At 34.5% G+C, this 26,689-nt stretch overlaps 1 protein-coding gene and 1 long non-coding RNA gene across 10 annotated transcripts in view; one reads left to right on the top strand and one right to left on the bottom strand.

The window, feature by feature from the left end:
- RSRC1 (arginine and serine rich coiled-coil 1) overlaps nt 1-24,373 on the top strand; it is a 442,527-nt gene extending 418,154 nt beyond the window's left edge. For all 6 annotated transcript variants that reach the window (XM_063620324.1, XM_063620323.1, XM_063620321.1 and 3 more), the window contains exons 8-10: nt 15,725-15,831; nt 21,979-22,131; nt 22,836-24,373. In XM_063620324.1, coding sequence (XP_063476394.1) covers nt 15,725-15,831; nt 21,979-22,131; nt 22,836-22,928 — 353 coding nt within the window. In that variant the 3' untranslated portion in view covers nt 22,929-24,373. The remainder of the gene's footprint in view (nt 1-15,724; nt 15,832-21,978; nt 22,132-22,835) is intronic.
- The window catches only part of LOC134732926 (uncharacterized), a 71,504-nt gene that overhangs the window by 21,845 nt on the left and 22,970 nt on the right, over nt 1-26,689 (bottom strand). The window lies entirely within an intron of this gene.

Consider the following 26,689-nt stretch of genomic DNA (forward strand, 5'->3'; position numbering starts at 1 on the left):
GCCAACTGTATTTTAACATACAAAAACACACAAGGCCTACTTTACTTTTTTTTCCCCCACTTTGAGACAGGTTTCACTCTGTCATCCTGGCTAGAATGCAGTGGCATAGTCACGGCCAGGAACTCCTGGGCTCAAGTGATTCTTCCACCACAGCCTTCCAAACACTAAGATTACAGGCATGAGCCACTGCATCCAGCCCTACCCTACTTTCATAATAAAGATAATATGGCATTTAGGGCTTGTCTTGATTAAAAGCCAAGAATATTGTTTGCATTTCTTTGAAAGAAAAAGCTGATTTGAGGATAAAGTGGTGTCAAAATGACGACCAAATGGAAAGGAGATTATAATTGCAGATTTCAGAACACAGTTTAGTATACTTATGTATATTATTTCTTAAATAATGGTTTGAGGAGTGGAGATTATTCATCCATTTGATTTGAGATCTCTCCATGCTTCTTTTTTTTTCCCTGGACAGTTAGAATTTTCCCTCATGGTTCAGACTCTTAAATATATATACTCACCCTAAGTTCTTTAAAGTCCCTGAAAAGTTGCCTTCTCTATTAGTCATTCATTCTTTATTCTCCTTTTTGATTTTTCTGTCATTAGTGACACCTGAATACATTTTCCAGACTACACTCATTGATCAAAAAAGAAAAAACTTGGCATCAACATTGTTTTTAGTCATTTACACCATTTTGTCCTTAGATGGCAAATCCTTTATAAAGTAACATGAACATGACTCAACTTTTGGCTCTAAAATCAGAAGAAATAAAGATTTGCAATAGCAGTATCTATTTGTGAGCAATAACATTTTTATAAATTGATCCATTTCCAGACACTATTTTTAAAGTTGATTTAAGTGATAGGCATTTTTTTAAGTGTTGTACCTAGCAGACTATGAAAAGTCTGTTATTAATCATTTGTATTTCAACTTATTTCTGAAATTAAATCTTATTATATATAATACTTTGCATCCTAATGCTAAATTTCAACATAAAGTAGTAGGAACAAAGTTTCTACTCCGAGTCAGTTTTACATGAAATGAAAACAACCTTGAATAATTAAAGCAATTTTTAAAAAGAAGAGTTAGATGTCTATACTCCCTGTTTTAAGACTTACTGTAAAAAATTACAGTAATCAAGACTATATATTACTATAAGCATAGACATATGAGGGAACTTTTAAAAGTTCATGGAAATTGAATTAAAAGATATAAAATATAAACCTTATCTCTCAATGGAAGCTCCATCAAGGTCTAGACACTTTTGTAAGCAATGATACCAGCCATGTAGTTCAACCCTAAAACACTGAGGGTCCTGGGAATTTAACTATGTTAATGAAGTCTTTTTTACATTATTAACTGAAGATGAATGGGTGCCTTTTAAGATTTTTTATGATTAGGAAACAAAAAGAAGTCAGAAGGAGCCAAATCAGGGCAGTACTGTGGATGCCTAATGATTTCCCATCAAAACTCTCACAAAATTGCCCATGTTTGATGAGAGGAATGTGCAGAAGCATTGTCATAGTGGGGAAGGACTCTCTGGTGAAGCTTTCCCAGACATTTTCCTGCTAAAGCTTTGGCCAATTTTCTTAAAGTATTCTCAATAAGTATTGTTCTTTGGCCCTCCAGAAAGGTAACAAGCAGAATGCCTTGAGCATCCCAAAAACGTGTTGCCATGACCTTTGCTCTTCACCAGTCTGCTTTTGCTTAGACTGGACCACTTCCTCCTGGTTGCCATTGCTTTGATTGTGCTTTGTCTTCAGCATCATACTGGCAAAGCCATGTTTCACCTCTGTTACAATTCTTTGAAGAATTTGATCTCACCTGTTAGTAATTTCCATTGAAATCTCTGCTCTTGCCTGCAGCTCATCTGGGCACAACATTTTTGGCACCCATCAATTGGAAAGTTTGCTTAACTTTAATTTTTCAGTCAGAATTACATAAGCTAAACCAATTGAGTTGTGGTTTAGGCTGTGGTGTTGGCTATTTGTGTTGTTAATCATCAGTCCTCTTCAATTAGGGCACAATTAAGATGAATTTTTTTCCTTGAGAATTTATGTGCCTGGTCTGCTGCTGCAGGCTTCACCTTCAATATCATCTCATCCCTTCTTAAAACGATTTGTAAACTGCTGATTTCTTTGGGGCATTGTCCCCATAAACTTATCATAAGGCATCAATGATTTCACCATTCTTTCACCCAAGCTTCATTTATAAATTTAATGTTTGTTCTTGCTTCAGTTTTTGCAGAATTCATATTCTGATAAGGACTCTTTTCAAACTGATGTCTTATCCTTCTTTGTCCCTCAAACTAGATCCTGTTCAGACATGTTATAACGAGTTAATTCAAGTTTATTTTGGTGCAAACGAAATTGAAATCCATACAGTATCGGGGAACCTGCCCCAGTAATCACGTAGGTTCTTTTCTATTTTCCTAAGCGTCGGCTGGCTTGAGAGATAAAAAGAGAGTACAAAAGAGAGAAATTTTAAACCTAGGCGTCCGGGGGAGACATCACACATTGGTAGGATCCGTGATGCCCCACAAGCAACAAAAGCCAGCAAGTTTTTATTGGGGAGTTTCAAAAGGGGAGGGAGTATAGGAATAGGTGTGGGTGACAGACATCAAGTACTTAACGGTAATAGAATATCACAAGGCAAGTGGAGGCAGGGTGAGATCACAGGACCACAGGACCGAGGCGAAATTAAAATTGCTAATGAAGTTTTGGGCACCACTGTCATTGATAACATCTTATCAGGAGACAGGTTTTGAGATCAACCGGTCTGACCAAAATTTATTAGGTGAGAATTTCCTCTTCGCAATAAGCCTGGGAGTGCTATGGGAGACTGGAGTTTATTTCACCCCTGCAGTCTCAACCATAAGAGACAGGTACGCCCCAGGGGGGCCAGTTCAGAGACCTGCCCCTAGGTGTGCATTCTCTTTCTCAGGGATGTCCCATGCCGAGAAAAAGAATTCAGCGATATTTCTCCCATTTGCTTTTGAAAGAAGAGAAATATGGCTCTGTTCTGCCTGGCTCACCGGGGGTCAGAGTTTAAGGTTATCTCTCTTATTCCCTGAACAATTGCTGTTATCCTGTTCTTTTTTCAGTGTGCCCACATTTCATATTGCTCAAACACACATGCTGTACAATTTTTGTAGTTAACACAATTATTACAGGGTCCTGAAACGATATACATCCTCCTTAACTGACAGGATTAAGAGATTAAAGACAGGCATAGGAAATCACAAGGGTATTGATTGGGGAAGTGATAAGTGTCCATGAAATCTTTACAATTTATGTTTAGAGATTGCAGTAAAGACAGGCATAAGAAATTACAAAAGTATTAATTTGGGCAACTAATAAATGTCCATAAAATCTTCACAATCCACGTTCTTCTGCCATGGCTTCAGCCAGTCCCTTCGTTTGGGGTCCCTGACTTCCCGCAACAATATGGTTTTTCTATAATGTACATTTTCCATGAACTTTTTAAGACCCCTTATATAGAACAATGGAGCAGGGTAGAGAGACCTTGCTCAACCCTCACGTATATGATCAATTAATTTTCAACAAAACTACCAAGGCAATTCAATTTGGAAAGGAAAGTTTTTCAACAGATGCTACTGAAAAACTGGATATTCTTACTGAGGAAAAGAAATATTGACCCTTACCTCACATCATACATAAGAATTAGCTTTAGTTTCACAGCAGAAAAATGCAGGACCCATAAGAATTAGCTTGAAATGTATTATAAACCTAATTATAAAAGCTAAAACTATAGAACTTCTAGAAGAAAATTTTTGCAGCCTTGAGTATGCAAAGATTTTTTGGATAAGACACAAAAAGCACAAACCATTTTTTAAAATGATAGATTATACTTCCTTAAACTTAAAAAGTTTTACTCTTTGAAAGATACCATTAAGAAACAAAAAGGCAAGTCAGAATGGAAGCAAATATTAGTAATATGTATTAACAAAGGACTTCAATTCAGTATATATAAAGAACTCATAACTCAATAAGACAAACAACCAATTAAACAATGAAGAAAAGATTTCAACAGATCATTCAGAAAAGAAAGGATGGCCAATAATCTTATGAAGAAAATGCTGAATATCATTAGTCATCAGAGAAATGCAAATTAAAACAGCAGTGAAATACATTATACCAATTAGAATGGCTATGAGTTAAAAATCTGATAATGCCAACTGTTGATGAAGATGTGGAGCACCAGTACTCTTCTACATTGCTGTTGGGAACATAAAATGGTATAACCACTTTGGAAATCAATTTGGCAGTGTCTTACAAAGTTAAACATATGTCTACCATACAACCCAACTATTTCAGTATTAGGGCAGTATTTACTATCCAAGAGAAATAAAAACATGTTCACACAAAGAGTTGTACATGAATGTTATAGCAACCTTATTCTCAAAAGCCAGCAACTGGAAACAACCCAAATGTTCATCCGCAGGTGAATAGATTTTAAAAATTGCAGATATTCATATAATAGAATTCTACTAGCATTACCACAGATGTACCCAACAACATGGATTTATCTCAGAAACATTATGCTGAGTGAAAGACATCAGATATGAAAGAGTATGCAATTTATATGAAAGTCTAGAAAATGCAGACTAATCTAAAGTGGCAGGAAGCAGATCTGTGGTTGTCTGGAGGTCAGGATAGAGATAGAAATTGACTACAGAGAGACACCAGAAAATTCTTGGTAACAATGGACATGTTCCATATATTGATTGTTATAGTGGTAACACAGGATTAACATGTACCAAAACTCACCAAATTGTATGCTTTGATAGGCACAGTTATAGATAAATTATACTTCAGTAAAGCTAATATTTTAAGTGCAATTTGAAGTATTTGGTGGTTTCTTTAAACCTTATGATTTTATATGATGCACTTCATTATTGATATAGCAAAATACTCTGCTTTTAGAAAAGAGAAATTAACATCATCTCACATCTTCTACCATCCTCCCTACCCCACCTCTGTTTAAAGGATCAAAATTGTACATAAAATTGATAAAATAAGCACGTACAATCGTAACTATTAATCATGTAAGGTTATCAGAGATTGAAAGGCTACAGAGCAGCCTAGTGCAGTAGGAAGCATAGAGGATATTTGAAGTACTAAGACTTGGTCTCATATCCAAACTGTAGCTCTAATAGTATATCTTCAACTTAGAAATGGGTACATTACTTATTACCAAAAATTAGGATCAAGTGAAACATGCTAAGGCACTTGCAAACACAACAAATCCCTGTTCCTACCCACTGTATAGTCAGATCTTAACTGCTTGCAAATAAAAGTTCTAAATAAGAATTAGTTTGATTTGCCAATGAACTCTGAGACAGCAACTGGAAATCTCAACCAGAAATCTCCAACACCTAGCCTAGCACCTGGCATAAATACATGTTAACTAAATTAATTTCCTATTTCTGAACCCCAGTGTTTTTATTGGCTCTGTTCAGAGAAATTAAGGCACATGGGGCCATAGACTATTTTCTCTAAGCTTATGAGCCAAAACATAATATGCTTACAAGAAGAGACATTAGAACTCATAACTTTATACCGACTAATGTTCAAATACAATTATGTTAGGTATCCATTTGCTTCTGACGTCATAAAAGAACAGATCACAAAAGACGGACTTAAGCTGTCTGCTTTTCCTTGCATAATAAGTCCCCTGGTTCAGGGAATCCAGTCATTACAGAATTTAGCCTAACTGCTTCTAATCCATGTAGGACTTTTTATTAAAGATGAAAACTAGTAAAGAATTAACCATGAGAGGAAATAAAAGATTAATTCAAGTCAGTCATCACCGTATCTATATCTTAAGAAGTTAATAGTTCAAAATCTTTTTTTTTTTTTTTTTTTTTTTTTTTTTTACTGGTAAAAGACTTCTGAATATACTCTCCACTTCTGAATATACTCCCAGCCCCATGGTGTTAGGGGTAGGTTGCAACTATGTAACTCCAAGGTGACTGGGCTGGCACCAACATCAGCACTGCTAACATCTTCCAGCAAGTTTTAGTTCATTAATCTTAATGCCATACATGTACCCTTTCTCTAGCTAGTGGGTGGCCAGACATAAAAACTTGCAAACAGAGGCAAAGACATTAATGGGATGATGCAAGAAGAGAGTTGGAGATTTTTTTTTAAATCTCCTTTGCACATAGGAGTGACCCTAATCAATGCTTTTTGGTGAATATAAGGAGAATATATCTTGTTGCCTTCTCTAGAATAGAGAACTAAGTAGATATGTTGCCTCTGGGTTCAATATTTATTTCAGAAAACTCTCTCTTTTCATTTTACTACCATCCTCTAATAAACCAATTCATCCACTTTGTAAAATATAAGACTCTGGAGTTATGTGCTTATAAAAACACACTTTTAAATAAATGGTTTTTCCAATCTTCTGATACTCCTCATTTCCTTCTCATTGATTTTCAAGTTTCAACACAATTTTTTAAAAATAAGGATTTAAACATGAGACAGTAAACCTGGGTAAAGAACTAAGGGATTTTGAAATTCAAAGTTATTATTTCTGTTTTTAGTAGCTGTTCCACCCTTGCAAATATGTGTGATAATTAGCCACTATTAATATTCCTCTTTTCCCTAATTCATTATAAAAAGTATAACTTCTATACAGTAATGCATTACATTTTTATCATGAGAAATCATAACAATATCTTTATATTTGAACCTGAACTTCAATATGAATTTCTGAGATTTTTTATATAAATGTCTGTATTTTATAATGTATGTGGTATGTGTATATATATGTTTATTTTAGACACATTTGACTACATTTATATATTCATAGAGATTTATATAGAGGCATTAAAAAAACAGGCATAGTCAGTCATGGATGTTCGTTATATATAAAGGTTATTGGGGATGCAAAGATATAAAAGATAGAAGAACCTAGTAATTGCCTTTAAGATCAGAGCACAAAGCATTAGTTTGGATTTTACAAGGCCAGCCAGCAACAAAAGAGCAGTAATTTATGAGCTCAGCGTAAAAGAATAGCATAATTGCATTAAAAATTAATGCTAATGAACACTAAAATGGGGAAGGTGGTTATGATGAAAGTTTGTATTCATCTTTCCTGGTTTGAATGATGGCTAGTGGCTTGATTAATGGCTTAATTTCTATCAATTAGTGGGGAAAAATCTCCTGCGAGACAAGGGTAAATTGAGCATTGAATTACATATCTTGCTTTTGTGTGCTAAGAAAAAAGAGCTGCGTATCTCTGATATTAGCCACAGTGACAAATGTGGTGTGCCCTGCGATGTCTGCATTAGCTCTCCTGACAGGCAAGTTGTGTGTGGTTATGGGGTGTTTAGAGATGGCTGGCAGACAGCATTCACTGCAAGTTCCTTAGAAACATACAACTCTTCCATCTACAGAATTTTAATTAGAGTCGATAAGGATTCTAGAATTAAAATGGACAGCAAACAGCAACTGCAGAATCTGTATTCTGACCTATTAATGTGGTATACATCAAATTATATTCCTTTTTCCTACCCTATTAAGAAAACTTCCAGTAACTTTAGTTTTGTTGGGATTATGAATTCTTACCACTCTATTAAAGTGGATCTGACTATCAATATTGATTACATTTGCAATAAGCGTAAGGCAATAGTCTATATTTTGGGACTATGTAGTGGTTGTTGGTTTAACCAATTCATGAAAACCATTCTTGTTTTTTGTAACAATTGCTGAACACTAAATAAAGAGCAACTTAAAGTGACAATTTCCTACTTAGGTTGTTTGCAGGCTTAAGGGAAAAAAATGCTAGGTTTTTAGAAACTTTATTTTTTTAATTCATTTATAAAGGTTTTCTAGATGTGATATATATATATATATATCCCTTTAAAAATTTCAAATGTGAAAGATTCTGAAAATACACATCTGTAATCTAGTTCAAGATAATGCCAGAAGAGTAAGATATTATATAAAATATCATATATATTTTATGTATGTATGTATGTGTATATATATATATCCTACAAATAAAGCTACATTGTATTTTACTGAATGAGTAAGCATTAAAATGCAGAATAAGGACAATATCAAGAATATTTATTACTTATTATAAATGGATGGAGTGGGGAAAAAATAAATTGTTGCTTGGCAGGAGGGGGTAAAGAATTCATTTGACTGGAAAATAATGACTAGGTCACAATTTAGGGATTGAATCCCAGTTGTACTACCAACTAGCCATCACCAAGTTATTTATTAGCTTCAGTTTCTCATCTTTACAATGAGGATAACAGTATTATTCCTCATGGTCATGATATTTGAATGAGGTAATCCATGTGAAGTGCTCAGCGCAGAGTGCCTTAAATTTCTATTGCTGTTACTATTACTTACTTCTGCTACCAGAACAGCTCATCTGGCCTTTTAATGACTTAAATGAAAAATTCACTTCTATGACTTTCCCCACTGGAAAGGTGTTACATATATCAATGATGAAAATAAAAATTTCTGTGGACATATATACACCAGAACAAAATATGTTTGCTTTAAAACGTGGTTTCTACCACATAACTGTCATTTTGGGTCGTTTGTGTTATAAGACATCCATTGGGAAGTGACAAGATCTCCCATCTCTTGAGTCACTGAAGCCCGGGTAACCATGTGTCAGCAAAATACCACTTTCCTACTCAGCCCACAGCATTCAGTGAATCACGGTGGACTCCAGTGTCTTGGTGGGTGATAAAATTCAGCTGGGCCTTTTGTGACTTCTCATGGATGTGTGCAGGCCTGTCCTCCACTGCTTCCACTCCTTCTCTCTTCCTCCTATCATTTCCACATCCTGGCACACCACAGGCTTATCAGAAGATGTATGAGCTAAAGCCATTTTCTACTTGCCTGAACTCAAAAATATTGCCAGCTTATTATAAACCATACTGTCAGAAATATACAGATTTATGTAAGAACTGTTTAGCCAACTTCCATGTCTTTAGTACTGTTACTAAATTAGCACTTTTGTTTATGCTATGCTTCCTATATCTGCTACCATTTCTTAAGTGCTTTTAATGCTTCCCTATCGCTGTGTGGAGCACAGGTTATCATCTCCCAGATTTTTGTGGCTTGCTTTTTCACATCATTTTTGCCTTCTGAAATACCACCATGTCAGAGAGTTCTTCTCTGATTACCCTATCTGAAATAGTTTCCTTTCCTCCTTTCTAGCCCTCTAGTCTGCTCTGTTTTCCTTGATGTTATATTATTTACTTGTTTATTATTTGTCTCCCTCATTAAAACATAAGCTCATGAAGGAAGAAACGCTTATTCATTTCCAAGTCCTACTATGTGGAACAATGCCTGGTACATTGAATGTGCTCACTTATTTGAAAAGAGAGGGATAGAGGGAGGGAGGGAAGATGTGAGGGGGGAAATCTCTCAACCATCCTATGATGTTTAGGCTATTAGTATCTCCATGCCATAGATGAGAAAACGGAGACCAACACTCTTGAACCACTTGCCCAAAGCCATAGAGCCAGTACATAGCAGAGACAGGGTTTAACCCAGATAGCCTAAACCCAGAGCCCTTAAAACTCACCACTGAAAGACATTTAATTTTTTAAGTTACAAAAGCTTTTTATAATTTGACATTTTCTTCCATGAAGTTTTATTTTTTAATGGTAACTTCACTGCCCTTTAAATTTCAGTTATTCAACAAATGTTTATTGACTGCTTACTAAATAATAAAGCACACTCCACTAAGTTCTGGAGGTGACACAAAGAGGTATGTCCCCTCTAGCTGGGGAGAAGCTTTCACTCAAGAAGAGATTTGCAAGGCAGCATATGCTAAAAGCCAAATGAATTATGCAAGAGGCCCTTTTACTCACAGGTGGCAAGGGGTGGCATCATCACAAGGTGGACATCAGGCATGGCCTTAAATGACAGGGAGGATTAAGAGAAGGTGAGAGCATTCCAGGTGAGAAGAGTTGAGTGAGACATTCAGTGTGGATTTTGTTTTTAATAAAGCCTAGCCTGATGCCCAGTTCACTTTCACTTATTAAAATATTTAACAGAAATTCTTCTTCATTGGTACAGTCACATTAACATTATTCCTATTACTTAATCTGATATAGTAAGCAGTTTGAGGTGAGTTTGTCTTGGATCCCATCCAAAGTGGAGTTGCTTTCAGAGACACTTCAGGAGCCTCGTCGGCATATGTAACATGGTCCTGTAGCATAAGCTTCCAGAAGGCTAATAGAAAAGTCCTATTCCACTTAAGAAATTTTCTCATCTTTTAAATTATTTGTGTATATCAGTTCTGGAAATTTGTTCTTGGCGATATTGGTCTCATGAACAATTGTTGGAGTTGGATAGATTTATAATGCTTGCCTTCTATTTGTTTTAAAAGAAACATTTAAAATGTACTGTTTTGAAAGGGAAAACAATTGGATGTGCTCACTTATTTGAAACCTGTGTTCATGAGAAATTTAAAACTTTAGAATTCCAATTAAGCTTTATGAGATGTTTTATTTGTTCACAAATTTTATTGAATACCCAGCTTTACCATACAAACATATTGTTGTTTGCTTTTTTGTTGTTCTTGTAAAGCACTTAAAAATACTTTACATTTCAAAGTTTTTTGTTATCTGTCTTGTAACATAAGAAGGAATTTTTTTAATGTTTTTATTCTTGACTAAAATTTGAGCTAATTTAATATGAAAATAAGATAATCTTTTGTATTATTTATGTATTTGTAGCAATACTCTTAGTATATATTTTTTTCCTGGAATAGTAACATAAGTAACTCAGTAACTGTGGGGCCAACTGACCCAAATTTTTTGTAACATAAAATGCATCTTACCTTTGGGAAAATTCATAAAATATTAATATTTAAAAGGAGCCAGTTGAAGCTGCTGGTTGTTACTTGTCATGATCACATCTGGGGCAATAGTGCCATCTGCAGTTCTCAGCCTGGCATTGCTATTAGAGGAGATCAGTTTATGTTTGTAATCTGCAAATGCAGTATGAAAAGACTAAAATTTTCTTTTCAAATGAAAGATTGATATGGACCTTGTCATCTTTATTTACTAATTTTAAAATTTGTATAACATTTGGTATTTTAAAACTCTGTGTTATAAAATGTGAAATTGATTGTCAAATATAACTTGAAGAAGCAGGAGAGCCTAATTTTTATACTATAAACATCAACAGTACCTAATACAATTTTTTTTTATTTTTCATCACAAAAGGAAAATGATTTTCTATACTTTAAGTATTGATTGTTGTGGTCTGTAATGACTTGGCTTTCTGAGTCTATTATTTTTTATTTTTCTGTGAAGTATATATCCCTTCCATTAACATCTAGCAGACAACATATGGAAGTTATTTTATTTACCAATAATATGTTTATTAAAAAATCATCAAGTACTAATGTTATATTTCCTTTGTGTTTACCATGTAAATGTTTTAAAACATCCTATATTAATTCTCCCAGTAACTTTGTTACTTGTCTTTAATTTTACTTCATGGCTAATGAATACAAGATACTGTGTGTGTTGGGCATTTATGCAGCACATATAAACCATAACTCATTTTAAATCACATTTTCCCAATCTTAAAATTGGCACAAAATTGTTAATTGACAAATTGACATGAATAACTTAAGCAACTGAATTTAAAACAACGTAATATATATTATTGATGTGTTTTATTCTGCTTCCCAAAATGACAGGGTTATACTCAAGACATACATTTGTGGTCATTGACATTAGAATTTTGAGTAAGAAGCAATTTAAAACATTTTTATGTCTATTTTCATAGAGGATAGAGCTGAGGTACTGTAAAGCCGAAAATGTAAATCTCCCGTGAATCTTTCAAATTTTAATTTAACATGCGTTTACAACCAGTAAAATGATTCCCACATTGAAACAAAAAAGCTGTGTTGGTGTATTTTCATATTGTGAGTAAGGCAAACTGGCTTTCTCCTATCTGCTCTGTCACTTTGTTAGTTCTGAAGTGATCTTTAAAGAAGCACAAAGACAATGTTGTTTTTCTGTAATCTTTCTCCTTTCCTTTATAATTTTTCCAATGCTATTTTGTTAAGCATTGGTTTTGACAAGCCTCTATGATAACACTTCTATTTGTATTAGGAGCTGGTTGTATGTCCAAATTTAAAGCTACAAATACTGCAAGCTTTAGACATCAAGTACTGTTTGTGAGGTCACCTCTGACATTCAATACTAATGATGTCCTTTGCAATTCCAAATAGAGAATATGTTTAGAGAAAAAATTCAAGAGGTCCGACATTTTATTCATATGAGACATCATCCTGAAGTCAGAAATAATGTCTTTTGGTTGGGAATTAGTGACCGTGAAATAATTCTAGTGAAATTAACTAAGACCTATACAGACAAACGTAGTTTTCATATTGACCTTAAAGTTGGATTACACAGACTAGTACCCATTATGACTTTCCTTTGCCATATTAACATTATTATATATGTAATTAATAAAAAACTTATCTGCTTGTATGGGATGTGTTAATATTAATAAATTAGCTGGGCAAAGAATCTTCTCTTGTTTCACATGCTCAATTAGTACATTGCATAATTAAAATCTAGAGGAGCTTTCATTGTATAAAGCATGTGGGACTATTTACTCTTACATGGCACTCTGACAGTGCTTGGTTTTATTATGTGGAAAGATACATTCTGCCAAAGGTGGGAGTATTGGCTGTGGTGGCTGCTACTTCCAAGCATTTCATTCTCATGTGATTATTTCTCACAAGAGAAAAGACTGGTTTCAGCTGTCAGGGACACATCTTCGTAAGAGCCATCTTTCCCATAAATAGACTAGAACTTGCACCACACTATATCATTATAAATTGTGATTGGTCAAAAATTGAGACAAAGATTTTGTCAGATAATATTTTTATTGAATGTATGAAACCAAATTTCCTTTAATACTCTTTATATTTATCTCTATAACAACATTAAACCTTTCAAGGATAAAGCTGCTATAAAAATTAGTTTGCTGCAAAAAAACTCCACCTTCATGTCAAACCACTTATTACTATTGTTAAGTTAATGTGACTATTATCCATGAACCCTAAATCCCAAAATTTTTAAGTGCCTTCGCTGAGTATACAATCACTCCTAATTCAACTATGTCTTCATATCAGCTTAAAATGAATTTAAACAGCAAGGGTGTAAGTCATTATGTTACATTTTTTCTGCCCAGCTAGCATGTGAAAAAACTGAAATATAAAAATATGAAAATACAAAAATATGAAATTACACATGCACGTGGCTATTTATTAAAGCTCTAACTGTGAAAGCAGAAGACTAGAAACAACTGACCATGCATAGGCCATTAGTGGAAAAACCTATCATCAAACTATAAAGTAGTATACTATGCAATTATAAAATAGAATGCAGAACTCTCTTAGCTGCTATGGAGTGAGAGTGAAGAAATATTAAGTGAAAAAGGTAAGATACATAGTAGTATGTAGTATGCTAATTTTATGTAAGCAAGAAAAGAATATACTTATATTTTCAAAAATAAACAATGGAGGGGTAAACACAAACTTAGTAAAAATGGTTACCTCTAGATTGGAGTGAGAACTAGGGACATTCTAGACTTGTGAATGATGTTTTAAATTTTGACCTTAGAATCATGTAAATATTTTTTGCAACTAAAAAATGAATATTAATCACAAAGCAAGACCTAACTGAAACAAGTAAACCTAATTGTATATGAAATTGATAGCATAATTATGCAGAGAATTATTTCATGACTTTAGAGCATAGTATTTTAGCATTTCAGCAGTAGAATAAATCCTAAGGTCAAAGACCATAACAAAATTTTAAACTGTGTTAATACATCTTGTTATTAATGGTAATGTTTGTCCTGTTATTTTGAAATTAGTACATACACATATTAAGAAAAACAAATACTTTTGATCATATCATTAGAGCCTAAGATTTTTAGAGTAAGAAAAAAGATACACAAATATAAAAGACTTTCAAAATCCTAATATCTTTAATTTGGTTGGTAGTATCAGCATGAACTCATATTAACTGTTTCCTTCTAAAAGTATGTACTTCGTATCTCATGTACTGAAGAGGTTCAGAAGCATTGACAATTCAGTACCAATGAATACCCCTAGTACCCAGATTGTTGTCTATAACTATTATTCTCCATTATAAAGAGCCTGGGTTCTTTGGAGAAATGGCTAATTTCAGGTCTGAGACAGAAACTGTTCAGGATGATCCTACAACTCTTATTAAGCCATAACTACTGGGGATTATATTGAAAGGATATAGCAATCAACTTCAAGAGGATCCCACTACCCAAAAATGAAGCAACTGAAACATCAAAATCAGAAAATGACTACCATGGACTGAAGTACATTAAATAAACAAATATTCATGAACTCATAATGATCATCTTTGGTCACCTTTGGACCAAAATTGATAAATAAAAAGAAAGAATCGAACATTTATTGTGACTTTTCTATATAGGCTGTATTTCACAGTCACTGAATAGTTAATGAGGAAATCTTCATTATAGAAGAATCAGAGCTAATAAATGCAGGAAGAATGATAGAGTATCACCATTTTACAACCTCTGATGAAATAATGGCTCAAAGCAACAAACAATGTTGCTAATTTGCTAAGTGAGAGATTGATGGAGAACTTTCTAAGGGATCAGACTGACTCACCTTGTCCCCACTGATCAATCTTAACCACTAAAAATAGGAAACGTGCATCCTGATACGATGTAATAGGAATGACACAGCGTCACCTATGACATATTCTTCACCAAAAGAAATTGAACCTTAATGTAATTAAGCCTGTATGTTTCACTAGTGGTTTACACAAAACATGGGAAATAGAGGAACATGTTAAATAATATCATGAGAATAAAATCAGCCAGATCCAGAACCTAGAAATTTTACAAGATACGTGATTCAGATTCTTCAGTAAATAAATGGCAATGAAAGGGAAAGGCCACGGACTCTAAGTGATAGAGACTTAAGGTACTTACCAACCCGGTGCAATGTGCGGGCCTTGTTTGGATCCTATTTCAAACCAACTATAAAAAGACTTTTTTATAATCAGTGAAAATTAAATATGGAATATTTATATATGTAATCAAATTAAGGGATTACTGATAATATTTTTAGTTGTGAAAATTATATTGTCAAGTTATTGTTTGTCTTATTTAAGTTCTTATCTGTCGGAGATGCCTACTAAAATATTTAGGGATAAAATGGTATGATGCCTGGGATTTATTTTTAAATATATCAGATCCACCCCAAAAAATTGAGGTGGATATAGATAGATAGATTGAATAAGAATAACAGAAAGTTAATAGTTATAGAAGCTAAGCATTGAGTACAGGTGGATTCACTGTGCCCTTATTCCTTTTATATGTATTTCCATGATAAAATGTTAAAGTTTAAGAAAAAGCCCTCCCACCGGATTAGCTGACATCATTATAGCAGTGCCTTCTTAGCAGTGTTTTAGGTTTTGAGTATGAGTCTTAGTTCATAGAAATGTTATATTTGTGGATCTCAGAACAAAAGAGTTTCTTGGTATAGCTTAATTTATAATGTCTTTTTATCCAATTAAATTTCATAAGTAGTAAAATTTCTTCATAGAAAGAACATTGCTTAGGTGTAGTGTTATTAACATGCTTATACCAAAATACACTGACATTATACCCTCTTTTTCAGACCAAGCCACACTGGTAGAACAAGTAAAAAGAGTAAAAGAAATTGAAGCTATTGAAAGTGATTATTTTGTTCAGCAGACATTCAGATCAAGTAAAGAAGTCAAAAAGGTAAGTTTTTATCTACCCATTATGAGTAAACCTTTGGATTCTATCTGAAGAGATGCTTTATTAATGGATATTACTTAAATGTGTTTCTTCTAATAGATGAAGTGAAGCAAGAGAGGGTCAGCCATGTTGCTGAGAGAGAGACAACAAATCAGGGAGACTCACTTAATCACTTTAATACAAGTTTAATTTGTATAAAAAATACTTTAAAATACGTCTGATGTCATTTTTATTTTTAAATTCACCAAGAAGACAAAGTAATATGTCAACAAGATAGTTCTATAACAGTAATGCACATTTCTTAACATACACGGTTTTCTTTTCAAATGTGTACATCTACTTTTTGAATTGACATTGCTAGAGAAAAGTTAGAAAAGGGCTTTAATAATAAAAACTAATACCCATATTGTCACATATATCTTCATTCTTTGCCCAGATGATTATCACTTATTTGGCTGTGGTAAAGGAGCTTTGATTGACATTTTACTTCCATTGAATATTTTATTCTTTCATTCATTAGTAGGACTGCTTTTAGGAATTAGGTTTCTATAGTAGGAAAAGGCATTCTAGGAAATACATGTATTCTTTAATAACATTCATATAATGAAAATATGGTTGTAATTAACACTCTAAAATATTCTACATCCATAAATTGTATTAATGGCTATATAATATCCTGTTGATGTCTCCTGATGGTTATTTTTCCTCTGATATCAAATAAATAGTTTTAACTTCAGAGATTTTAAGTACATGTTTATTATCTTTTTAAATAAAATTTTAAGATGGAATTACTTGTTAAAGGTTAACATTGTTTTAATACATGTTTCCAAGTCACCCTCTGAAAATATTCTACCAATTCAAATTCCACCCAAAAGTTCAAAGAGATATCTGCCTCCCACAGATATCTTGGTTAACACCAAATCCTATCAGGTTTGTCATGTTTACTGACCTAATAGGTAAAAATTGGCCTGTTTCCATTAGCACTTCTTTTGTTATTAGTGAGATTAAAGTCTTTTCAATTACCATATACTTTTTAAAATAATTTATTCAGGAGAGATATATTGAGCATATACTACATGTTAGGCATAGGACCAGATAGCCCTGGATAATCTGTGGTCCTTGCATTGCCATTTTGTTGATTTCCTTTGAACTTTTGGTAGTTTGCCACCACAACTTCTAAAAAATGGGGCTGTGAAATAGACATTCATAAATGTAGTTGCCCATTTTATTTAATCTTATTCTTAAATATTATCAGGCCATTCATATATCCTAATGGAATTACTATGATTTATTTTAAAACTTGCTTTCCTAATATTTGTTTGTGAAGTTTACCCTGACATCCCAGTTTTTATTGGACTCTCTTATGATAAACTAGCATTTTCATTCTGTGGAAATGCTTATTCTTCCACAGTCAATACACTGGGTTTTCTACTAAACTTTTTCTCACTTGGTACTAATTGTTAATTTTTCCCTTTAGACTTATTTTCAATTCAATGCCTCCAAGAAAGCATGCATTGAAAGGTAGGAAGTGGTGCTAACAGGAGAATATGCTATAAAGCTTCATAAGGTGGCGTTTATCTTGGTGAATATACAATAGTCTGAAGTCTTACTGGACTTTTATTAGTCACTACACTTCAGAATGATCAGAAGATCAGTGATAGTCTAACAATGAATAAATTCACACTTGACTGAAATATAGAACAAAGGGACAGTTTATTACTTTAGAAAGTGATATCCCTTCTTAGATTCTAAAATATCTGTATCTGCAATATAAGGCAAGGATTCAGGATGCCCAAGAAGCTGAATTATGTATGAGGAGATTACTTAGCAAAAGGAGGTAAATTATCTTGTGGACCCTTTTATCCAGATCATGGAAAGATATGATGGACTATCCCTGATGCATAGCAAGGATTAACTCTCTTGAGGACTGAATTACCCATGATCCTAGTTTCAACATATTTTTCTCCTGGACAGTTTTGTATGCTTTGATATAAAGTTTGTATCCCTAAAAAAAGGCTTTTGTATGCTGGCCACCCCTTCAGTTGGTACAGCCTTTGTTTAGCTGTGTTAATTCCACTAATTAAGCTAGGGAGCTTTTACCAGAAAAGTGGCTATTACCAGTGACATGCTAGACATTGTGTCTCCTGCAACACATATTGATTTAACTAGTTTAACTCTCTGAAATCGTATTTCTTTTGTCTGAGTAAATAGGGAATCTGATAGTCCCTGATATATCATTGAGGAACCAAGATGCAGCTTGTTTTCAAACTTAGTATGAGTTATTCAACCCTAATGTTGTTGCATCTGGCAGATACCCACCTGTGTTCAAAAGAAGGGTAAATAACCCTATGCAGCATGGTCTTTTGGCCTACTTGGAAGTAGATTTTAGAACTACTTTTTACAAACTAAACCACCAGGTGGCAGCGCTACTCAAAGCCATATATTTGATAGTAGCCATTTTGAGGTTTTGTTTTATAGTCAAGGGAAAATTTTATCTTACAGTTTTTCTCACTTAAATAAAGAAGCAATTAGTGGTTCTCTCTACAAATTTTTAATTGCCCATTATTAAACAGTAACTTCCATGCTCTGATCTAACCTCTGAGAGCTTCACCTTCTATTTTGTGTAAGTACTTCTCAAAGAAATCATTAATGTACTGTGTAGGTAAAAACAAGATGAGATTGCTTGGTTTATATGGTAGAATCTTATCTCTGCTACCTGAAGAGGTGGTATCCACATCTTTGACAACTAGAATAATAGCACTGCACATATTTTTAAGGCAGTTTAACGTGAAAAGTGTCTCCTAGCTAAGCCCTATCACGCAATGGCTAAGATATGCAGAATGATATGCTCTTACAGTCTCTGTAAGGCAGTATAGACTACCAAAAATCAATGTCTTGAACCTCTTGGATTAGCGTATTTCCCACTTGCCCTTGTGCAGAATATTGGGCTTTTTAAACGTTCTCAGTTTTATAAAGGGTCAGTATAATATCACTTAGGGCCACAAATCATCTAGGCACAGTGTGTTGGAGACATACAAATGTTTGAGACTTGGCAAAAAAAATCACTGGCTCCAAAATATAAGAATAAAGCTGCCAAAACAAATTGAATAAATATTTATTTAAGTGTCTATAAAAGTTAATATTATCATTAACATTGGCATCATTAATTGTTAGATTTAGTAGTCATAAGCATCTTAACATTTGAAAATAATTTATAGAATAGATTTCTCTTACTTTGTAAGAATTCCTAAACATATATGATTGCCCAGATACCTATCCCTCAGATATCTAGCCCTTTTGTCCATGAGGGAATAAATCTTTCCTATGAATGCCGATCAGCTTCCATTAGAATAAAAATTAAAAATTAGAGTATTTTAATTGAATAAAATACATGCCTTAAAAAAAAAAGCGGATCTTGATATCATCATCCCCAAAATATCTCAGAACTTGTCTCCTCTCAACAATCCACAGCCACCATTTAAATCCAAATCATCATCTCATTATTTAACTTTTATAGTAGCCCTCTGGTTGTTCTTCCTCATTTTCCTTTTGCATTTTTCTAGCCCAGGACCCATTCAGCAGCCAAAACAATATTTTTCAAGAATAATTAGACTTTAGTGACCATCTGACCATTACAGAATAACTGGTACCAAATTTCCCCTCCCACCATAAACAGCTATAGAACTTGACAAGATGTGTAAGGCATTATTTTTAGGAATGCAACAATAGGCAGCTCAGGAGGGTGATCCTTTGGAGAAGGGAAATAAAAGGTGAGCCCCACAGTTACCCAACTTTCTGTCTGAGGGCACTTTCCTGCTATGGTGCTGGGAAGTGATACCCATGCAGAGTGGTGATGTGGCTGTGTTAAGGAAGAAATACCCCAAGTTCTGGCCTGCAGTTGTCTCACTGTCTCTTTTGCTCACTATACACCAGCCCCTCTGGCCTTTTTTCTGATCTTCAAAGACACCAAGCTGTTCTCTCTCAGAATATTTGTCTTTTCCCTCTGGCCAGAGAACTGTTCTTCCTCTTCACATGCCTGGCTCCTTCTAAGTCTTCAGGGCTTAAATTTTACCTCCTAGAGAAGCCATCCCTAACCACCCAATCTAAAGTAGATGTTTTTCCCTTCCTGATCTCCATCATTCTTTGTCAGCACCTTGTATATTCCCTTATAGCACATACTACAATTTGTGATTATGCATTATTTTGGAATTTATTTGTCTGTCAACTCCATTAGCAACATATAATTGCCACTTGGGACAGGGACTGTATCTATTTGATTCTGCCTGTGTACCCAGTGCTTAGCAATTAGTAGTGCTCAATAAATACTGGTTAAATAAATGGATCTCCAACTCTAAAACAAATTAACCTAAGAACAGTTTAATTCATGCATATTTTATCCTCTGTATATTTTTCTTAGTGACATCTGTTTTTGGCTTTGTTCAGAGAAGTGAAATGTTCAGAAGTAGATAAGTTAAAATAAATGGAAATTGAAAAACAATAGGTGTGGAACAAATCGGTATAAAAAAGGCTACATAACAGAATTAATCTCCTATTCATCCTGTTTTTATTTAATTTTACTTTTTAATTTCAGCTTCTCATCTAATCCATTTCATATTATCCCTGTAACCTTGCTGCTAATCAGTCACTCCCTGGCCTTCTTTCTTAGGGAAGAAGCTATTGAAATGTAACTAAGTAAGCACTACTCTGCTGGCTCCTTCAAGGCAGAAACAACGATTTATTAGTTGTATCCCCAGCACTTGGTACAGTGTATGGCACCTGGTGAATACTCAGTAAAGGTGGAATGAATTGGGAGTGTATGGTTTGCATGATGGTATAAGAAATCCTAGAGTTTTATTGTTTGCCAAAGATACATCGTACCTTTTTTTCAAACTTTTATATATATATTTTAATATTTTAAGTAGCTCCGAGACAACCTTTGAGTTCATCAACTGATGAATGGATAAATAAAATGTGGTAGATCCATACAATGGGACATTATTTAGCAATAAAGAATAATGAAGTACTGATACATGCTGCAACATGGATGAACCTTAAAAACATTATGCAGCTGGGCACGGTGGCTCACGCCTGTAATCCTAGCACTATGGGAGGCCAAGGTGGGCGGATCACTTGAGGACAGGAGTTCGAGATCACCCTGGCCAACATGGCAAGACCCCGTCTCTACTAAAAATACAAAAATTAGTCAAGTGTGCGTGGTGGTGTGCACCTGTAATCCCAGATACTCGGGAGGCTGAGGCAGGAGAATCACTTGAACCTGGGAGGTAGAGATTGCAGTGAGCCAAGATCGCGCCACTGCACTCCCACCTGGGTGACAGAGCAAGACTGTCTCAAAAAAAAAAAAAAATTATGCTAAGTGAAAGAACCAGTCATGAAAGACCACATATTGTATGATTCCTTTTATCTGAAATGTCTAGAATAGGCAAATCCATAGAGAAAGAAGATTAATTGTTACCTAGGATGGAAAGGTTGGAAGAAATGGGGAATGATTGCTAATGGTATGAGGTTTTGTGGGGGATGATGAAAATGTTCTAAAGTTGATTCTGGTAATAATTGCACAACTCCATGGATATGCTAAGAGCCATTGAATTATGTACTTTAAAAGGGTAAATTGTATGGTATATGAATTCTATAACTCAATACGGCTATTTTTTTTAAAGATAACCTTTGAATTTACTTTTCATACCTGAAGTGGCCAACTAAATGTTGGATATTTGTTGTAAGCTTGTTTTGATTAATAGAATTTAGATATATGAAATATATGTATATTTCAATAGTATAGGCACATAAGTACCAATTTCTTAAGAAAAATATGCTTATCATTAGAAATGATTAACATTTTCTCAGCATTTTTGTATTTGTTATTCCTAAAACAAATACAGTATAGTTATTCCTATATTCTACTTCTATGTATCTATAACTGTATTCCTAAATACAGTTATTCCTAAAACAAATATAAAAATAAAATAACTATTTCTAAAACAAACAAATACAAAAAGTAGGGCCTTTTTGGAGATGGGTATCATCCCGAAGGAGACTAATTGAACAGTTGTTATTCAAAATCAGAAATATTATTGAAGTGAAACTCTAATTGTGTATTGTGTTGAAATTAATATGTATTGTTTCTTTCAGTCAGTGGAACCTAGTGAAGTGAAACAGGCAACTTCAACATCAGGACCAGCATCAGCAGTTGCCGATCCACCTAGTACTGAAAAAGAAATAGATCCTAGCAGCATCCCTACTGCTATCAAGTACCAAGATGACAATTCCCTGGCCCATCCAAATGTAATATCCTTAAACTTTAAGAATGTCAGTTGCAGTCTAATTTACTGAAATTATTTCAAATTGTTATCCTTTTGTGCTAACACCAAGGAGACCATTGGAGGAAACAGGTTCATATTTCCTTGCTAAAAATAGGCATCTGGCCCCCAGTCCTTTATAACTGTTATCTGTATTTGGATACAGTAGGGCCCAACTCATGTTGCCTAACCTGTAGATGTATTCTGTCTATGGTTAAGAAAAACAGACAAAGAGAAGCATTTTTTCCTTTTTTTTTTTTTTTTTTTAGCTGAATTGATCAGCACCATGAGAAGTGTTTGTTTAAAAATCTAGCACTAAAAGTTCCATTTCTAACTTAGCTCTACTTTGTTCATTATCTGTGAGCACATCACTAACATCATACTTTGCTGTCTTCTATGAAATGTTGTAATTCTGCTGTTTTGGAAAAGTTGTAGGAAATAAACTTCACAAATATAAGGTACAAAATTGTTAACCAATGATGTTGATACTAGTAGTTCTTTTACTCCAAGAATTTCTGAGCATTACTAATTCCAAATAGATAGTCATCAATTAAGAGGTCATCAAGAGTTAAACAGTATCCAAATCTTGTGTTGACAGATATATTCTACAAAGGTGAGTTCTGTCATATTAGGTCAAATTCAAGTTATTGGGAGACAGTAACATTTTTTCTTTTTCTTTTCTTATTTCAGTTATTTATCGAGAAAGCTGATGCTGAGGAAAAATGGTTCAAGAGGTTAATTGCTCTCCGACAAGAAAGACTAATGGGCAGTCCTGTGGCCTAAGTAATATACGTATATTTGGATTGGATTGTCAGCAGTAACATTGGAAATTTAGGTTTTTAAATCCCAACATCAACTTTTTACTCTTAAAAAGAATTTTGCTGATTATATATAAAGGTAGTCTCATTTCATTTGTCTCTCACGTAGGCTTGAATATTTGTTAATTTGAATTAAATCAAACACTGAAAATTAAAACATAAAATTTAAGATTGCATGAAAATGTTATACTGTTAATAAAGCTAATCATAAATAAGTCTGTTAAAATGAATGGTACACAGTAGTGTTTCTTAGTGCAACTCAAAAAATGTCAAGAGGTCATTTAAAGACACAATTTTGATTAATTATGCATATATGAGAATTGAATTACATGCTGTAAGTACATCTTCCATGTGGTATTCAATCATTTTTAAATATTTTATTTCACCGTATTGCAAATTTTTAGGCACAATAAAAAGCACCCTAAACAATGTAAGCAGAATGTGCATGTTAAAGAACATATTTATGGAAAAAAAAATTTTGAAACTTAAATAAATTGATGATTTTGCTTAGAGATCAGCTTCTGCTAGATGCTCCTTTGCAACATGTTAGCAGATCTCAGCTCATTGTTTTAGAAATCACATGTTCATGCTAGACCTAACCAACTGGCCAAATACCTATGATAGAGAAATCATTTCTGAGAAAACCAATAAGAGCTCTCACTTCAGTCTTACTTAACTCACTGCTATTCCCTGTGGAGAAAGCCAGCTAATTGTTTTGATAAGGCTATCTGCCATTGTAGAATATCTTTCTCTAGTAGCTGAATGACAATCAACTATATGTTCCATACTAAACATGCCAGAGATAGGACCTTTAGGCCTTGCTTTACAAAACTGGTTTTTAACAGCTGACATGAATATTTCCTGTTTCTATTTTTTTTCTTTTTTTTGTTTGAGACAGAGTCTCGCTCTATCCCCCAAGCTGGAGTGCAGTGGCGCGACCTCAGCTCACTGCAAGCTCCGCCTCCCAGGTTCACACCATTCTCCTGCCTCAGCCTCCCGAGTAGCTGGGACTACAGGCGCCCACGACCATGCCTGGCTACTTTTTTGTATTTTTAGTAGAGACGGGGTTTCACCATGTTAGCCAGGATGGTCTATTTTCTTCTGTTGTCCAGTCACTCTAATTTAGTCTCTGTGAAGACTGTAGCTCAGAACAAAAGATAAGCAAAATAGTCTTCAGGGTATGACTGCCAACATATAGAACATTTTAATGCCATCTTCTTTATATTTCTGAGACTATTAAAATTCAAATCTCTGTTGAAAATGAAAAATATAAAATTTACACTCAATTGCAAACAGTATAGAAAATAAGTGATGATGAAACATTTGTTTTCATACAAACATGCTTTCCCATTCGAAACAGATGCTAGTTTTCTTTTTTCCTTGGCTGTAAATAAAAGTGCCCCAAATGAACCGAGATATGTGTGGTTTTTAACTTAGATGTATATAATTTTAGTGACTTAAAAAAGGGGTTACAGTTTATGAAATATTTTTATTTCATACTTTGTATAACTTATAAACTATAGAAGTACTATCACCCTATTGGAACGTATATTTTAATGGTCTGGGCAAGAATATGGGTTGTCATTTGGGCCACTAATGATTCTCCAGAGGACCTGGACTAGGAAGTTTTCTCAATATCCCTGATCTTCCTTATCTATAAAACAGTGAAAATCTGGTCACCTTCAATTATATTTAATACCAGTGTTCCTCTGTGGCAAGTACCCCAAATACAGAAGCTTGACCTGTGACAGAATTGTTTTTTGGGTTTTTTTTTTTTTTTTGGGTAGAGGGGGGCGGTGGTTTGAGATGGAGTCTTACTCTGTCACCCAGGCTGGAGTGCAGTGGCGCTGTCTCGGCTCACTGCAAGCTCCACCTCCCAGGTTCATGCCATTCTCCTGCCTCAGCCTCCCGAGTAGCTGGGACTACAGGCACCTGCCACCATGCTCAGCTAAATTTTTTTTGTATTTTTAGTAGAGACGGGGTTTCACCATGTTAGCCAGGATGGTCTCTATCTCCTGACCTCATGATCCACCCGCCTCAGCCTCCCAAAGTGCTGGGATTACAGGCGTGAGCCACCGTGCCCAGCCGAAAATCAAATTTTTTTAATGAACTAAACTATGATCCCTACAGGAATTCAGTAACTACTTCCTTCCTCCCTAGTTTTCAACATGATTCATTTTTATATATTAACTTCGTTTACCTGCATTCCTATCAAAGACCACAATATTACCACACAAGCCAAATCAAATTTAATGAAAAGGACTGCATAGAACATGATGAAACATATTACCTAACTCAAGCTAGCCTTCTTTAATATCCTTATATAGTGAGTCTATAAAACAGAGTAATTCCTTTCATGTCACTTGATTAATGATAATAATTTGGACATACCTGAGACCTTAAGTGTTTTATGAAAATTGATTTCTTACAAAATGATGGATACTGATAATACAGGTTGAGTTTTCATTTCTGACAAGTAAGTATATTCTCAAGGAAAATGAAATAAGAGCATTTTTCCTGGCACTCTGTAGTTATGAGGAGTCAAAGAGCTAAAGATATGAGCACAGAATACTTTGAATCATTCACCTTCTTTGCTTCAGCATCCTAACATGTGAAATGAGGATACTAATTGCAGACCTGCCTACTTTGATTTTTCAGTAAAATGACATAAAAGAAAGCCCTTCATAGAAACTTCTGCTATTTATGCCAATGGAACATTTGACATGATAGACATCTTAGTGAAATATGGAACAAATAGTTGCTATACTCCAACTTGAATGTGTTTATGTGTGTGCTTGAGCTGCCGTGGTCAATAGTTGCCATTCCAGCGATTTCCTCAGCCTTCCCTGCTCTTCTTCCCTGCCAAGGTCATAAGAAACCTTACCTGCTCTGCAAATAGTGACCTACCGTCTACTTACTTGAGAAATCTCAGGTCTTCTTCACAGTCAGATTTACCCATTTATTCATGAATATCATTTTGAGTACCTAGTTCATGCTGGGCACAGTACAATGAGCTTGGGGAATGCATACCTGAATCCAGTAGAGATCCTGCCCTCAAGAGGCTTAGTTATGAAGCCCAGACATGTAAATGATGTCAGAGATATAGTACTTAGTGGCAGAGGAGAGGACTTGGTTGCAAAGAAGAGAGAAACTACTGTAAGTTAGAAAATTAAGGAAGACTTCATGGAAGAAATCAATCGAACTGAGTCTTGAAGGACAAGAAAGCTGGAGCCACAGGAACTCTCAGTCACCCACTTATATCTTCCTTATAGCTATTCTAGAAGGCTGGGAACTACTGCAGTTTTAACCTAGGACAGAGTATCTCTCATGAAATATGCAAGTGGCCCTGCTCAGTCAATCTTATCAAAAATCCAGGCAAAATTTCAGGTTCCTAGTAACCCTCTGATTCTCTTATTTCTTTCTTTTTGTGGAGAATAAGCTGAATAAGATAAGTCTGCATTTGGCCACAAGCATCAACAATCTTGCATACTGCCACTTGTCAGCCAAGACGACAGATTCTGCAATGGAGCTGAAAAGAGACTTTCAATGCCGCTAAAAAATAACTGCATCTGCCAGTAAGGGCTTGCACAACCATGTGGACCACTGTGTGTTCCATTATTCTCTGTTTTTCTACTCTGTGCTGTTACAGAAAGCATCATTTGGGAACTAAAAAACACAATTCATTTGCCTGTGGTTAGGTCCCTCCCCATATTTTCCTTTGATTTG

The sequence above is a fragment of the Symphalangus syndactylus genome, chromosome 17 (genome assembly GCF_028878055.3).
Source record: "Symphalangus syndactylus isolate Jambi chromosome 17, NHGRI_mSymSyn1-v2.1_pri, whole genome shotgun sequence".
Taxonomy (NCBI): Eukaryota; Metazoa; Chordata; class Mammalia; order Primates; family Hylobatidae; genus Symphalangus; species Symphalangus syndactylus.